Here is a 19,337-nt window from a genome sequence, read left to right as displayed (position 1 = left end):
AATTTAGATTTTCTGCAATATACTTTAAATACTATATCATTTCACCAGATGACTGCTGTTTAGGAAGAATTTATTAAATTAGATTGATTGAGATAAGTCTGTTGGGACAAATAATGTTTTCAGGGCAGTCAAATAAAATTCAGGTACAGATTTTGAAAAATAAATGTAAAATAACTCTGCAAAAGTCTTTGAAGGATAAATAATTCAATACAAAATAGTCTGTATTAAAGTTACAACAGGTAAAATTTCTTGTGTCTGAATTCTTTGAACTGCCAGGCCTTAAAACATGTGCAAATATGATTAAACTCTGCAAAAACTACACAATTCTCATGTGTTCTGAACTGTTTTTCCTGGTCAACTGTAATCAACTCAGCATTGCAAATCCTGCAATGTGACTATTGCTTATGTGCACATTGAGATATCGATGCTGAAACGATATATTGTGCAGCCCTAATTTCTAGTCATTCAAAAAATGTAATAAGATAAAAACATTGGTTAGATTTTAGTTTGGGGACCAATCCTCATTATGTACAACAACATTTACATCTTAATTAACTATTTGCTGCTTATAGGTGCAAGTAGGTAGTGAGAGAAGTTGAGTAAGTTATTTTAAAACATTTATTAATTACTAATGACAAAAATATGTATTTATTTTTTTTAATTTACCATCTGAAAAGTAAATTAATTACTTGTAATTTAACTACATGACTCGATACTATAAAATCCCTAAAAATAAATACCTTTATAAGAATTTTATGAACAAACATAACATTATTTAGTAAATGAACAGACTTACTTTGCAAAAAAAGAGAAAATTAAACATCATCAAATTGCAAAAACTAATGTTTTTATTTTGTAAAAATGTTTCATGCGTTTGGTGTTAAACAAGTTACTTAAACAAAGATATAATTAAAAAAGAATTTAATATTGTTTTTTGTTAATTCCCATGGAACGTCTTACCCATGTATTACATAAAAAAACCTGAACATTTTCAAAGTTTGGACTCCATATTAGGATTATTTAACCTTCTGTCCTATCAAATTGAAAGAAAAACTGTAACTGTATTCTAATCTGGAAAATAAGCAAAGTTCTAATCTCTTTTATTTGGGGCAGTCCTGTTTTATATGTAATCTGAGCTTTTCTCCCCTTTTATCTGCCTTGTTTTGTATTTATTATTTGTGTGTCTGTTGATGTATTGTTATACAATACAAAATACTTTATTGTTAGAGTTACATCTGAAAATTTTCTTTCATAACAGCATGTTAAATTCTCCTTACAAAGAAAAAAAAGACTAATGTACCAAAACAAAAAATTATAATAATTTTACACAGACCTTATTCAACTCCAAGACAGGCTGATGTACAAATGACATCATTTTTATTCATTCATTCGTTTTAGTCCCTTTATTAATCAGGGGTTGTCACAGCGGAATGAACCGATATCTTAACCAGGATATGTTTTACACAGCGGATGCCCTTCCAGCTGCAACCCAGTACTGGGAAACATCCATACACACTTATTCACACACAGAGCACACACTCCACACAGAAATGTCAACTGACCCAGCTGTGGCTCGAACCAGCGACCTCCTTGATGTGAGGCAACAGTGATAACCACTGAGTCATTGTGTCGCCTATGATTGTTTTAATTTTACTTTATTAAAACTTGGGACTCTAAATCGAATGGTGTAAATGATTCATGAATCATGACTACGAACCCTAGTCATGTCTTAAATTATGAATCATTTACACCAAGTTTTAATAAAGTAAAATGATGTTCCTGCCAGCCATGTGAGGTTCTTGTAATATGAACGGTCATATAATTTCTCAATAGGCTGTATTATGGTGAAAATTGAATACACATAATGATGTAAATGTATTTAAATGACTTTCTAATTACTTTGAAAAGTACCCACAACTAACATAACTACTTCAATCCCTGCATTGTAAAACAATCCTGGTTGCCTTAAATTTGTAAGCTGAATCAAATCAACTTTATGAGTCCATTGAACTTTTTTGTTAAACTGACTTCAAGAGTTCACACTTAGATATTGTTTGACAAATGTTAGGTTTGGCATGCTCTCCCGAGAGAGAACCCTGAGCTCAGAGATATTTGAGCCCAGGGCTCCCGCCTGGTCCATAGAGCATGTAAGGGGGTTACGAGATCAGGTGGTTCTCGAGAGCTCCCCGTGGTAAAGGAGGAAAGGAGGAGAAGAGGTGGATAGGGTTTTCTTCGGAAAACCAAGGTAAGAAAGTAGTTCTAGCTAGGGTACTTGTAGTGAGTTTAGATTAATCTGATTGGCTAACTAATGATTGTAGATGGGTGACCAGCTGCAGTCAATCATATCACATGCTCCTCTTGAAATTAGTTTGTGAAACTTTACTTAAAACAGCTTGTCTAACTTACAATTCAGTTAGAACATGATTAACTTAGTTTAACAAGTTACAATGAATAAAAAACATGTGTTGCCATGACTAATTGATCATAGAATGTTTTACAGTGTATAAATCTCTACAAATTAAGCTATTTTAATTATTTAAAATTGACAAAGCCTTTAAGCTTTATAAAAAACACTTAAGAAATATTAAACATATTTTTAAAAAAATCTTTCATAGTTATAAATATAATGTAAAAAATATAAGTTAGAGGATCTTTTCCGTAACTGTGGACATTCTCTCATATTTTACTAGTGAGAATTGGTCTTCAAACTAAAGTGTTACAAAAAAAAACGTTTGTAAGAGCATCCGGCAGCTTTGCTTATGACAACAGGAAGGAAATGACAAAGGCACAGAAACACAGAGCAAATGTTTGCGCAAGCAGCCAGCTGATACTGAATGTCAATACCATTTAAACCCCGCCTACCTGCTCTCTCATTGGCTTCTGGGCTCAGCTGGTCCATTGCTTCATTGGATGAGGACTTGTCAGAAATATAACCTTCGCTTGAATCTCTCTTGATAGTGCGATTCTGTTAAAATGATAAGAATTCTGTGTATTATTGACTTGAGAGCCAATAAGGCAGAATTTAGATTTGACGTAGTTGTGCTTTTTAAAACGCAGTATTACAAACAATGAGTCGGTTCATTTACATGAAAAATTAGAGTGTGAAGTTACATAAATTAACAATTTCATAACCTTTGGCCTCAGTAAGATTTCATCTAACTTTATTTTAATTTAATTTATTTTATTTTTTATTACTTTCTTTTATTTTCAATTTAATTTTTAATTTTACTTTAATTTAATTAAAATTTGTATTAAATTTGTATTTTTTAAATTTTATTTTATTTTAGATATTTTTATTTAATTTTATTTTTTATTTATTTATTCATTTATATTTATATTTTATTTTGTTTAAAAAATGTTTATACTCCTATTCATTTATTTTTAATTTTATTTTTTAATTTTATTTTGTAATTTATTTTTGTCTTTTTTTACTTTATTTAATTTTTTATTTATTTAATTTTTAATTTTATATTTTATTATATATGATATTTTATATTATTTATTTTTTGTTTTATGTTATTTTATTTTTTATTTTACTTTATTTTATTTTATTGTTTTTTTATTTTATTTTATTTCATTTTTTATTTTATTATATATTTCATTTTATTTAATTTTTTATTTTATATTTTATTTATTTATTTTATTTTAAAGATGTTTATACTCCTATTCAGAAATGGTGCATTTTTTAAATGACACTGAAAATTTTAATATTACTGTTTTGTAATTAATTTGTAAATAAACTGTTTTGTAAAAGCTGTTAGTTAAATAATGAATTAAAGTAGCATTAAAATCACAGGAATAAATTATAATTTAAAACATATAATAATTAACAAATGCTAATCTCTTTGCATCTAAGAGTTCACAAAATTTCAGTTTTACTGTATATTTTCTCAAATAAATCAAGGCTTCTTTGATTAAAATTATCAGTGTCTCATTTTTTGCGATTTACAAATCTTTTACATTTACTATCACTTTTAAATTGCAATATTAGACGTTTATTGATGTTTTTTAGAAGATACACACTATGTTGTGTAAAAAATGACAAATAATTTTTATTATATTCATGTTTTGTCCAGTTTTGGTGAGCACAAAAGACATATTTTTATTAAATACACTGTATAAAATGACATTGATTTGTGTTAGGACAACATTAAGGAATTAGGTTAACTTATTAGTCTTTACAAATTTAAGTAAATTGAACATAAAAACAATAAAGTTGTCCCAAAAATGCAAGTATTGTGTTGTTTCAGCTTATTTTTAAACAAGTATTTTTTCTGAGTGTATAAATTGATTATATAAATCTATTTGTGCCAGTCAGTGTGGGTTAAATAAATGCGCTGGTCCTGGTCCAGCTCCAGCTCGTGAGAAAGGATTCAGCATTAAACTGCTAAGACAATCTTAACGTGTGGAAGACTTTGACCTTTGAGTTCTGTTGTGGTTCTTGCTATAATCAGAAATCCTCTAATGGGTAAACTCTTCTGGTTAGAGGACACTGGGTTAAATTGCACAGCTATTATCATACGCCCCCTTGTGGCAGTCAGTTTTTGTTAATATAGACTTTTTCTAATTAAAAAAATAACCAAAAAAACGACTATTTCTTATCTCGTGCGCACGGACCTGCTTGTAAAACCCTGAAATACATCACAATCGTACGGCCGGTCGCATACGGTCTAGTTGCAGGAGTTCAAATATTTAAACGGATCCGCATCTCAGTTTGGATCCGAATTTTCCACATACGGAGATGATCGGAACTCCACGCAGCTTCCGGACTACTCTTCATTGGAAATGAATGACTTCCGATCTGTCGCTTGTGTGCAGTAGAAAGGAGGCTTGTCACTTATGTTGACGGAGGTCGCCAGAAGTGGCTCACTGTTTGTTGAAATGAACGGAAGATTGTCGCTTTGCCATTGCATGTCGTTTGTAGTGTGAAGGAAGCTTTTCTGTATACCTATTAGCTATTTAACCCTATATAGGATTGGAAAAAACCTGGGGTTACACTAGGGGCAATTATAAGACCTTTGAACTGTATGAACAATTAAAAATTATATTGTAATCAATGTCATTAAAGTTATCATTTAGGGTTGTTCACCACCATGAATGGTTAATTTGTTTAAAACCTTTGTTTGCTTTCTCTGTACATCCTTAGAAATGTAACCCTATATAGGGCACTCATTGAAATACTCATTGAAAAAAACCTGGAGTGCCCCTGGGGTCAATTATAAGACCTTTGAACTTTTAAGACTCATAAGTAATCATTGTAATTATATATTCATTCAATCATTTTCTATCAGCCTAGTCTCTATTTCAGAGTTCGTCACAGCGAAATATCATCCAACTATTTTAAAATATCTTTTACGCAGTGGATGTCCTTCCAGCCGCAACCCAGTACTGGGAAACACCCATACACACTCATATTTACATACATATTCATACACTACAGCCAATTTAGTTTATTCAAGTCACCTATAGTGCATGTTTTTGGACTGTGGGGGAAACTGGAGCCACCCATGCGAACACAGCGAGAACATGCAAACTCCACACAATTAGCCATCGTGCCACCCTATTGCGTGTGTGTGTGTATATATACATTGTAATAAGTGTTATATTTTAAATTACTATTAACATATGTGTGCAACATTTAAAAATGTAGTTATTTTTGTAACGTTTTTAAAAGAAATGATGGTACCGTATATTGTGATAACAGTTCCAGCAATTAAAACAAATAAATGATCAATTCATAAATAATGAGAGTAATTAGATATTGATTAATAATTCATAAAGTGAATCAGTTTAAAGCTAAGATATGCCTATTAAAATGTAATTTCAAATTATTCTATCTTGTTTTGTTTCTTCTTTGATTTCTCCTAAAGTATTTTGGGTCCTTAAAGCGCAGTACAGCAGAGGTGAGACTCTGACATAAGCACAAGCGCACAGGCAAGCAAAAGTAATCTTCACAGAATAAGCGTTTAATCCCTCCAGGCCTTTCCGCGGCCACGGCGGGACAATTCAGGCTCAAGCGGTGCGAGAGCGGCTCAAAGCAGATCAAGATAAACTCCTCCAGCCGCACGAGCACATCCACCTGAGGGGAGCTTTTTTAGCCTGGTCACGGCATTATTGCCTACCTCCAGTGAGCGCGGACGTTCTCTAGACGTGGCTGTGGGGTCCTGAGAGGAGCTGCTGGATGGAGAAACAGGACAGGTTGCTCTGGGTGGAGTTTCTGGGAGCGGTGCTGTGGGTGGAGGTGGCGGAGGTGTGCCGGATCTCGTGGCGGAACCGAATACTTGGTCATAGTTGGAGATCATGAACTCCACCAGGAGGGCTTGATAGCTGGTTTCCAGAAGCGCGATCATAGATACATCTCCAGATACTAGGGGCCGCAGGAGCGTCGGCCCAAATACAATACCCAGGTTTCCTGGAGACATCTTGTTGTCCTCGAATTGTTCGGCCACCCTGAGGAGAAGAAAGTCATTTAGGACTAGGACTGGATGATATTGAAAATATCTAACATTGCAACATTTTGTCACTCTGCGATATTGATACAATTTCATCAGATGACCTAAATATCTCTGTTTGGAAAGAATTGATCATTTCAGATTGATTGGGATTATTCTATGGCGCAGTGCATTTGCATTAAATATAATAAACAACCTACAAGCATAGTTGAATACAATAAAGTAAAATACAAAAATAAAGAAATCTAATATGCATTCATTCACTTTCCTTCGGCTTAGTCTCTATTTTAGAAGTTGCCACAGCAGAATGAGCCACCAACTATTCCAGCATGTGTGTTACACAACGGATGCCCTTCCAGCCACAACCAAGTACTGGAAAACACCCATACACTCTCCATAAACTCTCACACTCATACATTACGACCAGTTTAGTTTATTCAATTCACCTGTACCGCATGTCTTTGGACTGTGGGGGAACCAAAGCACTCAGTGGAAACCCACCCTAACATGGAGAGATCGTGCAAACTATTAGAAATGCCAAATGGCTCATCCTGGACTCGAAGCTGCGACCTACTTGCAGTGAGGCAACAGTAACCACTGAGCCTCAGTGCCGCCCTAACAGTATTCAGATATCCAGTAACTGAATACTCAAATGTAAAACAGTACTGCACAGTCTTCGTTGTATAAATAATTTACTAAAATAATAGTCATGACATGCAAAGTTAAAATGGTAACATTTCTTATGCCTGAATGCTTGTAAAACCTTCATACAGTCACAGGCCTGAGGCCTCAAAAACAAATGATGAATAATAAAACAGGCTCAACTCTATATATCCTGCGATGTGACTTTTGCCAATGATTACGTTGCAGTATCGATGCTGAAACAATATTTTAGACTTATTTTTGTTAGTTATTAAATTACCCATTAACTGTTTTTCACTAATTTAATTTTAACTATCACCACCCTAACCCTAAACCTACCCCTCACAACAATCTAAAAACAGTCATTATTGTTGTACAGTAGTTGTATTGTTGTAATCATATTGTATTTCTACTTCATGCTGCTGCTTTCAGCCGGCATTAAAAAAATGGCACGAAAGAAATACACATGGTATATTCATGCTCATACAAATCTCTTATCACCACTTGTTTTTGGCTTTTTTGAGAACCTTCCCTCTCCAGACTAATGTTGGGTTCATACCAAAATTTAAAGGGGACCAATTATGCAAAAATCACTTTTATGAGGGGTTTAAACACAGTTGTGTGGCAACAGCGTGTGAATATAGCCAGCCTCTAAAGTTAAACATGCATTAATTCTTATTTTTCTAATCACACTTTTCTAATCACAGTCTGCAGAAACACTTTAATTGACATTCTCCCTTTGTGTGCATCACCAGAGGGGGAAAGCCCCTCCCATTGGTGATAATCTCTCCCTCATTAGCATAGACAGCCATGAATGAGAACATTTGTAGCTCTAACCTTATTTGAAAAAAGGGCTTTGATCTCATTTGAATTTAAAGTGAGAGTCACCAAAATGGCACAATTTGCCTAAAGGGTGAGTTCCAAATAGTTATAAAATGTTATTTGTTTGGTATTTTGTGCTGAAATGTTGCATACACACTCTAAGGACATTATTATTACATCTTATAAATGAGGCATATACAGTTGAAACCAGAAGTTTACATACACTGTATAAAAAGGCACATTAAAAAAGTCAGATGTTAATGTGACTAATGTTTCTCTTTTAGGTATGTTAGCATTATCACATTTGTTTCTGTTATGCTTAATAGCAGAATAATGAGATATTTTTTGAGAAATTGTTATAACTTGAAAGTCAAGTTTACATACAATAAGTTTATTATGCCTCTGAAAAAGCTCAGATGATGGTGTCAAGGTTTTGGAAGTTTTTGATTGGCTAATTGACAACATTTGAGTTAATTGGAGGCACAACTGTAGAATATTATTTTAGAAAAACCTCAAACACACTGCTTCCTTGTGTGACAACATGTGAAACTTAACAAGCCAGAATCAAAAAAAAAAAAAAAAAAAAAAAAAAAAAACGATTACAATTTGCTAAATTATAATAGGAAAAAGAATAATTTTTGGAGACATGTCCTGTGGTCTGGTGGAACTAAGATTGTTGAACTTTTTGGCCATAATGACCTGTGTTACATTTGGAGGACAAAGGGGAAAGAACATTATGTAGAAATACTGAAGCAACATCTCAAGACATCAGCCAGGAAATTTAAACTTGGACACAACTAGGTCTTCCAAGCCGACCATGACCCTAAGTGTACAACCAAATTAGTTAAAATGTGTTTTAAGGACAACAGAGTGAAGGTTTTGGAGTGGCCATCACAAAGCCCTGATCTCAATCCTATAGAAAATTTGTGGGCAGAGATGAAAAAGCTTGTGCGAGCAAGACAGCCAACAAATCTGACTCCACTTAACAAATCTGACTCTGACTCAATAAATGGGCCAAAATTCCTTCAAACTATTGTGAGAAGCTTGTGGAAGGATACCCAAAACATTTGACCAAAGTTATACAGTTTAAAAGCAAAGCTAAAACATACCAAGGAAATGTACAGTATGTAAACTTTTGACTGTCTAGAAATAAAAAAAAATAAAAAAATAAATACTCTCATTATTCTGGCATTTAGCAAATGTAAACCAATTAGGTAAAAGGAAGTGTTATCCTAAAAAATGTTATGCACAGAAACCTTGCATGTTGAGTCTGATGCAAACCAATATCAAATAAAGTGTTTAACCTATAAGTATGACTTTGTTGTCCTCTCTCTTCTTTTAAAAATAGAAAGATTGTAGGGTTCATCCAGTCATTATTAGATTGACTCAGCTTAATACTGGTATCTCACATCTGCAGAAAAAAAATCTAATATGATCTTTTTTGAACAGAAACACTTTGGTTGCAGTGTTTAAACATAATTGACAAATGTCGCTCACGTCGCTCTAACCTTTGAGATATTTGTTTGTCTTTGGATCCCAAATTAAGAAGTTTTAGATCAAACATCCTGACAAACAGGCCATGTACTGTACCAACAATAAGCTCACAGACTTTTGAATTTCAGCCAGCCAGCTTCGGGTCTTTCGGTGAACTGTCTTTCCAATAAAAACTTGCCACGTTTAAGATCTGATTTCTTTAAAAATAATTGATCTTCCCTGCCTGATTGATATACGATATGAAGTAGGTCTTAGGCCACACAAGAAGCACTGCATTACATTCCATTTTCCCCCGCCAGCTCTTTAAAATATGACAGTTTATTTTACTCCAGTGTTTTCAATGGAGTTTCTGCATTAGCCTGCTGATCCTGATGGCGCTAGCTAAATGAATGCTTAAGTCTATTTAACTGAATGTATTGTAATTACATTACAGCATTGATGCTGTAAAAGGAATTTAATGAAATTGAAAATAGTTGCATTCAGCTTTCACCGGACGTTTATCATTGGCTGAATAACCCTTCGAAGCCCATTGGAATATTATCAAGCTATGTAATATCCTGGTTGATTCGGGAACTGAAACACAAGCTCTGATTCATTTGTCTTTAATCTAGTAATATTTAGGGTTGCTAATATATATTAATGCATTTGTAACCTGATCTCAAAGTGCTGTTTAGCGCCTAATATGTCAAAAAATAGACAGCAAACACATCGGAAGCGCAAACACATCAGAAGAATAACAGAATACCCTTCTTGTCTGAACCATACTTCACACAAACAACAAATGATCTCTTGCAGCACAAAGTTCAAATAAAGAGCACTATTTTGTTCTACTTAGTTGCACAAACAGGAAAAAAAGATTGCAAAGTAAAACCATTTAGTTGCAGTCTGGAGCCCTGTGTCTTATTTTTCTCGCTCTACAAATCCCTTTCATGATAGCAAATGAAAAGAATGTGGACGGCAAGTACAGTTTCAGTTGTAACCTTTGTGTTTAGATTCTACAGCATATAGTGAGGTGTGAATACTTTTGGTTTAGGTGTGCTTCCTTACAACATGCAAGTAGACAGAGAGTAGGTGATTTTGTTTTTAAATGCACTGTACTGTAATGTATTATAAATGTATTAAATGTAAATGTATTATATTGTAATATATTGTGAAATATATATTATGATTATTTTTACTATGAAAGCAATCTGATCAAACATCCAATTAAAACATAAAACACTTAAAAAGTTTCACACCTTGTATTTAGCATTATCCACTTGTAATCACATTGACTAAACCGCCTTGGTTGGTACACAGTTAAAAAATATGGATGAAAAGATATGGATGTAGTATCTGTGACGTCACCCATGGGTTTCTGAAGAACGTAAAAGTAGCTACAAGTAGGCGTAGCCAACTGTCGCCATTTTGTTTGCGCGTCATTGCACCGACCAGGGAATAACAAGTGCAAAGAGGCAGAGCATGACGGGAGCTACAGACGCATGCTGTCATTTTGCTCAGATGGGCTTTCTTTTGGGGGAAACTCTTAATCCTTCATTACCTGCGACCCGTTTGTGCTCTGACCACATGTGCTTGTACACTGTTGTACACTACATCAATAAAGTGTTTACTCTTTTAAAAACACTGTTGTAATACATTGAGCCACTAAACATTGTTCTTATGACGTTTTTCTACAGGAGGAAAATGCGAATTACTTCCAAATACTTCAAATATAGTGTTAGTAAATGTAAGGCTATTGATGAAATCCAGGCATACCACTGTATGCCAACATTTCAGACAACTGTTCTAGAGCCTACAGCTAATCAATCTGTCTGATTCTAGGGTGCATTACGAGTCTAAAGAAAATTATAAATGATAAATAATCTTAAATAAAACAAATACATTTTTAGAGATGATATATAAGTACTTAATTTCACTCACCTGGGAGGCCATGTGAATGGTTTGTGAGCACATATAAGTGCACACAGCATGCCATATTGTCTGATAATTGTAAGAAATAAAAGCAACTGACTGTGTAAAGCCACATAAAACAAAACAAAAATACGATTTATATGCCGAGCTCAGCGGCTAATTAGCCGGAATCCGCTGAGGTGAAGTGACGGCGACCAGCAAGATCTAGCTGTAACTTAAGTGGCCACGCCCTTAATTATGCAGACTTGATATAACTTATTATACAGGAAACGGATGACCCCCTTACAGTTATCATGAAGAGTAATACTACCTATATGAACCAAAATCTTTCTTTGTACCAGACTGTAAACCCCTTCTTTCTGCTGTAAAGTTGCCCATTTTAACGGTGGGCAAAATAGAAATTTGCTCTATTATGGAGTCAGGACTAGTGGAACTTCGATAAATTGCAGTTTCAGTTACTTCTGTAGGTTCTTTATGAAGGAGAGCGGGAGGTTGCCGCTTGGGTTTACATTAAATTTATTGCCATACTACTGAAAGCCGCAGCAGAGAGTTCACCTCAGATCCTGAAAATAAAATAAATAGTCACAGTTCTAAAGTTCAATTTCAAATTCGGTTCAAATCTCAGTGATTCGGCATGTACATTTAATAATGTTAAAAAGGTTTAATATGTATTAATTAAATTATACACCTTACAATTTAATTGGACTGCAGTAAGTGCACTATTCTGTGGTTCTGAATGGCTGTATTTAAATTTCTATCACGTTTTTTTGGTGCAAACAGCCAAATCCCGTTACATAGCATGCTGATAGTACACTGGGTTACAATGTAACCTGCTCATCTAATGTTTACATTCGTAATATTTATATTATTTGATAATTAATAACCACCATGTGGAATTCTGAATCTGCATCCGATTTCAAAGTCCGCTACTGTCCACTGCAGTTCGCATTTCAGTCACGGACACATGCTTTGAGAGCGTACCTGACTATAAAATATGCTGTTTTACACCAAGACAACCCGCGGTGCTGAAATATAACTGGCTAAACTGACATTGGGCGGGTTAAAATAAACTAAACAAAGACAGCATTCTGGCAAGGAAAATACATTTTCAAAGCAGAATACCTGGCTTCAGCATTGTTTTTTAGATGAACAAGAATGTTTACTTAGCATTTTGCTTTAACATCTCGCAAATATATGATGGTATTTTTATGCTTTACAAGAGTCAAAAACTTACATACAGCAGTTTTTAGTCATTTTACAAATTTAAGTTGTCCCAAAAAACCCAGAAGAATTGTGTTAATTCAGCTCATTTAAAATAAGTAGCTTGAACAAACAGCAAACGAAATATTTTGAGTGTACCTGTTCAAGTGGGCCATCATGTGCTGCACTGTGATGTTGTTGCACACAGGCAATCGGCCAATGAGCTCTCTGAGCCTGCGCACTATATTCTCCACAATCCCAGGAGACTCAGCGGCGTGGTCCTTTTCGCTGAGCCTCTGAATCTCCTTACCCACAGCAATGAAGTCATTGTAAAGGTCAAAGGTGAGCAGTGGCTCTGGCAGCTGAAAAAGAAAATGATAAGAAGGCCACATATTACATAACCCTATATTAAACCTATAGTATAAATCACTGATGTGTAGTTTGATGTGTTTTCAGGAGTGCCTATTTACTCTGAAGGCACATAGGCCCTCCTATTTACACAAACTTTACAGACCGATAACACACACCAAAACCATTTCTTTAAAATAAAAATTTATTAAAAAAGAATCTAAAAGTATTAATAAAATGCCTAAAGCCTTTATTTTTTCCATAAGGTAGCTTCCACTTGATAAATAATATGTTATTGTTACATACTGTTTTATGTAGCCTAAATACGGAGGTGTACATTTACCGGCCACTTTATAAGGTAAACCTTACTAGTACAGGGTTGGACCCCCTTTTGGCTTCAGAACTGCCTTAACCCTTCATGGCATAGATTAAACAATTAAATAATAATAAAACATACTATTGACATGATAGCATCACGCAGTTGCTGCAGATTTGTTGACTGCACATCCACGAGCAGTTGAACGGGTGTACCTAATAAAGTGGCCGGTGAGTGTATCTCTGCCACTATTTCCACTAAGCATTAACTAGATTTATTGCCAAATGTATTGCTATTTTTACAGAGATCAGATACAAAACCTATAGCTTATTACATTCTGTTTTAAAATATAGCATTAATATGAAGTCTATATGCCACTGTTTCTGCTAAGCGTTAACAACATTTATTACTATTTTTAAATAGAGTATAAACAAACTCTATTTTGCATTAAGCTGCTTCTATTTAAGGCTATTAGCTTAATTATACAAATATAACATGTTATTTTGCCAGAATTACTAAAGTATTGGTTTTTGTAATGTAAGATGTTTATTTCCCTGAAATATTTTTCAACAATTATTTCAGAATAAAATCACATTAAAACAAAACAAAAGCAAACAAAAGCAAAATTTGATAAAACAAAGAAATTAAATGTTGTCCTACTAAGACACAGTATTGGAAATACTGAGCGACCCATGATGTTAATCTGATTTCATGTCAGTATTCTGTTATTGTGTTATAAAGACCTCCTTTATTTACATATGTTAACTTCGTTTCACCTCTCATATATATCAAGTATATTTATTAAAATAATATTTTGAAAAGATAATACAACAATTAAATTCAAGCAAAACATTGCAAACCTAAATTACAACCTACAAAATTTCAATAAAAATTTTCAGGTTTTTTGCTTCTCTTGATTTTTCCTCTTTTTAAAATTTATATTTAATATTTTTCTATAACATTTAAATTTGACTGTACTAGTTTTTGGACCATTGTCATAACCTATTTTGTTAGACAAGCTCCAGATTTGGCTTCAGTACTGATTAATCTAATGTATATACACAAATATAATATGTATAGCATTGTTTAAACATTAATTTAATGGATAGATTTGTAAGAGGTGTATTTATATATGCAAAGCACTGTATATTGTTTACCCAGAGTGTTTACATGGTCATTCAGCAAGTATTACAACAAGCATTTAGTTTGGTCTAGCTTTTGCAGCTGGACATTGCTTTACAGTGCCTTCGATGGGTGAGTGGGGAGTGTCTTTTGTCTCTCTAGGTGTGAATTATTCATGAGCATGCATACACTCACGCATAGCTGAGATCACCCAAAACAATCTTAACAAGCTGTAATTCATTGTAATGTTTTCTTTGTATGAGAGAACAAAATAATTTTTACATAAATGTGAAGTAAATATTCTAGACTTGTCTTGTTCAGGCACATTCAGTGTGTGTGTGTTTTTTTTTTTTTTTTTGGACCTTGTTTCAGCTATTTTTTTTTCTTCTCCAAAACCTACTAACTACGCATAATATTTTTTTTTTCTAAAAATGCAATCATGTACATCAAATATTTCTCACATATTATTGTAGCACAGTTTGTGCTGAATACAAAAAACTAAATGTTGGCCAGTACTAAGTACTGTAATAAGTAGCTGCAATAAGCACAAATGCCAGGGCATGTCAAAACATCTTAGGGGCCCCAAAATCACCTCAGACCCCTGATGGTTAAATATCAGAATCTGCACCAAATGGTTGGCCTGAGATGTTTTTTCCTCCTTAATTATGAACTCTATATTCATTTACATCAGTGGCTCTCAAACCTTTTTCACCAAGTACCACTTCAGAAAAAAATTGTCTCTCCACGTACCACCATAATGACCAATATTAAAATACAGTAGCGTAGTAGGCCTAATTAAGCAGCTAAAGCTCTGTACAGTTCAAAAACCAGGCAGATTAATTACTATTATTATGAACATTTATTGTTGTCAGCCACTTTTACCGTTATAAATAGTTTGAACATTAACACTGTACTATGCTTACAGGTAAAAAAAAAATAAAAATAAAACGTCAACATTAAGTTAATATAAAGTATTATCATAAAGTAGCCTATTCATAAAAACCTGGAAATGTTCCTTGGACCTCATAAATATAGAGTCCCTGTGTGCACAGGCCTTAATGGTACTTTTACTTTGCATGATTTTTCAGTATTTTTTCCATTACTGTTCATATGAGAGGCTTTAAATGAGCATGAGTGAAAAAAACTGCTTTTTTTTTACCTCCTTGAAGAAGTGCTTGAGTACAGAGGTGATGTCGTGTGGTGAAAGGTCACTAAGGTCAACTTGGTCCTTCTGGATTTCAAAGGCCTGACATAATTTCAAAACGCGAGGTTTGGATCCACTGATTCGGTACACTCCCTACATGAAGAAGAACAGGAGGGTAAAGAAAACTTAACTAAAAATAAGATCAATCAATCAATCAATCAATCAATCAAATCAATCAATCAATCAATCAATCAAATCAAATCAAGTAAATAGCTAAATAAATAAAAACAAAAATACTTATTTATTAACAATTATAATTTATGTATAATTATTATGTCTGTACTAAATTATTGATACTTTGAAAGCCTCTGCATCTTTACTGACACACACATTCAAAAAGAAATGTGGTATACTTTGGGCTTAAATTTACTTTATGAGCAGTAGTGTTAGCTGGCTTTCATTAGCAATAACTAATAAACACGGAACAGAAAAGTAATTCCTGTAATTTTCTTTGATGCAGTTTTGTTAGTAGCTCAGCGTTTTGTTATATTCCTACCTGTACTCCAAGAGCCCTGTTCTCAATCTCTTCAGTGCAGCGCAGGACCACAAAGGGCACAGAGTCTTGCGTTTCTCTGGGCAGTGAAGAGAACTCAGTGCCAAAAACGAACCCTCTCCTGTGCTCACACTCCAGCTGGCAAACCTCCAGGCACTTCCTGTGGACTGCGAGACCGCACTGACAAGAGACGGGTGACAGTCAGTCTGCATCTTCAAACTAACCATTCACTTTGATCAGTCTATTTCTACTTAATACAGCCAATATCTATTCTTTCTTCTTCATAGAAATGCTAAAGAAAATGTATTTTCTAAAAGTATGCAGAAGTGTGCAGCAGAGCAGGAGCTACTATGAGAGGCTTTGCTGGAGAATGACTGAATATGTAAAATAACTGAATATGTGAAGCACTGATTATATATGTTAAATACCCATATGAAGCTATATAAGTATGTAAACGACATTCAAGAGAGTGAGTGAACTATTATTTACTTAATACACCATCATGACATTATATGTAAACACACATATAACCATACTAGAAGAATTTAGCAAAGGAATGTAGCAATGCTGAGTGAACAGGGCTGCCAAGAATAACACAGAAACTGCTTATTTGTATGAAATATATACGGGGTAACAAACATGAGTAGGAGAAATATGACGTGTAAAAGCAGGACCGTGGACACAGATGGGCAGATTGTCTGGGGATTGCTGTATGCAAATACATCAGATTGCTGTATGCAAATACACCAGCTAGACAGTGGCCTATTGCGGACGGAATTTCATTGGCTGATGCTGCTATGATGATCGCAGCAACCTCAACTTCAGACACGCCTTCAGTGAAGTGTTGACGCTAAACAGGTTCTGTGCAGCAGCAGTTCATTTGCATTTAAAGCAACGCACACAAATCAAATGCAAGGAGTGCGCGAAGCATAATATAATAAATGATCTGCGAGGTAATTTGAGCTCAAACTTCTCAGACACATTCAGAGGACACGTAAAGGCTGGGACAAACCAAGCAAAACAATATAAAGCATAATAAGGACCCCTTAAATCAAAAGGTTCAGGCCGTTAAACAGCACTAACCTCCTCACATTCAATCCCGTTGACCAGGATGTAGTTGTCACACTGCTTACACTTGACCATCTTGCTCTTCATTTTTCTCAGTCTGTGGGTTAAGGCGGCACGTGACGCAGATCGGGGTTTGCATGTCATGCCATTGCTGTCAGACAAACCCTCTTCACTCTCTGCACACGGATGAAGAAGAGTCAACAAATGCATCGCAAAATACATAAAAGGCATTTAAAATGTGAAGTGTGCAAACCACCTTCTGGATCTTTCTCATCCAGATCATCTGAAGACATGGTTCCTGTGGAGGAGGCCTTGGGCAGCTTACGGGTCCCATGAGCTTCAGAGAGGAGATACATGAGTAACATCCTGACAGAACAGTGGTTAGGTTAAAATTTTAAAGAGATTTCTTCTACCTGGGCTGGACAGCGATTCGAGACTTCCAGTGCTGTCTCTGTCGCTCTGGCCGGGTCGTCCTGTACATTAACAAGTCACATGACAATGTTCTGGAGCACTAGATAAATCCAACAAAGTTCATGACAGGAATCAGACTTACGTCCATCTACTAAACTGCTGCTGTGTTTTAGATCATCTGGCAGTGCGTATAAATCTTGTTGGATATTGCTCTGTTTACGTCGACCTGTTGGTGGGGATCTGTAGAAATGAAAAGTGGAAAACAGATGTTTTATAGATATAGAGAAATCTACATAGATTTGAACAAGAAAATGATTAATTACACAGCATTTAAAATACAAATATATACAGTAGCCAACATTTGTCATCATACTAGCAATGTGCTAATACATGCTATTATTATGTTAAAAATATAAACATGCTAAAAATTGTAACAATATGCTAAAACATGCTAGCATCATGTTATTAATGAGCCAATGCAAATTACAAATGCTAACAGTGTGCTGAAACACGCTACTAACAAGCTATTGAGGTAAAACATGCTAGAATAATAACAAGAGGCTAGCAATATGTTTAGACATTTGAGAATATGTGTTGTTGAATATCTCTAGGACAGTTTAATGAAAGGTTTTGAACCATTTCAAATGCTGATTACTGTATGTTGCTATTGTTTAAGTTTTTGAAAGAAGTCTCTTGTGCTCACCAATAATAAATTAATTTTATCAAAAACACACAAAAAGAGCAACACTGTAAACTATTCAAAAAAATAATTGCTATTCCTTTTAATGTATTTGAAAAGTTAATATATTAGTCATTATTGATAAGGCTAAACATTACCATAGGAAATGTTAGGATATTCTAAATGATGTTAGCATAATGAAAGAAAACATGCTAGCAGCATGCAAGGAATGAGATGAAACCGTATAGCAAACATAAAAAGATGCTTCAAATGTGCTAGCACTTGGAGCAACATTTTAGCAATGTGTTACAACATACTATAACAGCATGCTAAAACATGGCGGTAAGAGACTAACAGTGTCAAAACATGTTATCAATGTGTTTAAAAACATTAAACCAATGTCAGGACATACAACCACCAAGCAGCATTTTAGTAAATACACAAAAACACAGTTGTGCACTCTCAAAATAGTAAAAAAACAATGAAAATGTAAAATTTTAAATGATTTAAAATTATGCCATTAATATGTTTGTTTGAAAAGGTTATTCGCTGTAGATGCTACTAATATGTTTAAATATGCCAGCAAATCATACTAGCAATGTGCTAATACATGTTATTATTATGTTAAAAATATAAAACATGCTAAAAATGGTAACAAGATGCTAGCAATATGCTAAAACATGCTAGCATTATGTTATTAATGTGCCAATGTAAACTAAAATGCTAACATTGTGCTTAAACATGATACTAATTAGGTACAAGTGAAAAAAATTTAAAATGATAACAATGCTAGAAATATGTTAAAACATCCTAGCAACATGTTATTAATGTGACAAACCAAACTAAAAAAACTAACAATGTGCTAAACACTTTATTAATATGCTAGCGATGTAAAACATACTAAAATGATAACAAGATGCTAGTAATGTTAAAACATGCTAACAACATGCTGCTAAAGTGCCAATGCAAACTATGAGTGCTAACCATGTGCTAAAACATGCTACAAACAAGATGTTAGTGTAAAATCTGCAAAAAATGTTAACAAGATACTAGCTATATGTAAAAACATGTTAGCAACATGTTATTAATGTGCCAAATCAAACTAAAAAAACTAACAATGTGCTAAACACTTTATTAATATGCTAGCGATGTAAAACATACTAAAATGATAACAA

General features: G+C 34.1%; 1 protein-coding gene across 3 annotated transcripts in view; it reads right to left on the bottom strand.

The window, feature by feature from the left end:
• Nucleotides 1-19,337, bottom strand: part of gmip (GEM interacting protein) — a 65,493-nt gene that overhangs the window by 1,946 nt on the left and 44,210 nt on the right. For 2 of the 3 annotated variants that reach the window (XM_087245187.1, XM_087245188.1), the window contains exons 12-20: nt 17,626-17,723; nt 17,486-17,545; nt 17,329-17,409; nt 17,088-17,248; nt 16,008-16,184; nt 15,467-15,604; nt 12,681-12,883; nt 6,123-6,450; nt 2,863-2,965 (exon numbers count right to left, since the gene is read on the bottom strand). In XM_087245187.1, coding sequence (XP_087101313.1) covers nt 2,863-2,965; nt 6,123-6,450; nt 12,681-12,883; nt 15,467-15,604; nt 16,008-16,184; nt 17,088-17,248; nt 17,329-17,409; nt 17,486-17,545; nt 17,626-17,723 — 1,349 coding nt within the window. The remainder of the gene's footprint in view (nt 1-2,862; nt 2,966-6,122; nt 6,451-12,680; nt 12,884-15,466; nt 15,605-16,007; nt 16,185-17,087; nt 17,249-17,328; nt 17,410-17,485; nt 17,546-17,625; nt 17,724-19,337) is intronic. The other variant, XR_015481290.1, reaches the window with a different exon arrangement.

This window comes from Danio rerio, chromosome 3 (genome assembly GCF_052040795.2).
Source record: "Danio rerio strain M-AB ecotype USA chromosome 3, GRCz13ab, whole genome shotgun sequence".
Classification (NCBI taxonomy): Eukaryota; Metazoa; Chordata; class Actinopteri; order Cypriniformes; family Danionidae; genus Danio; species Danio rerio.
This window is presented reverse-complemented; position numbering and strand designations above follow the sequence as displayed.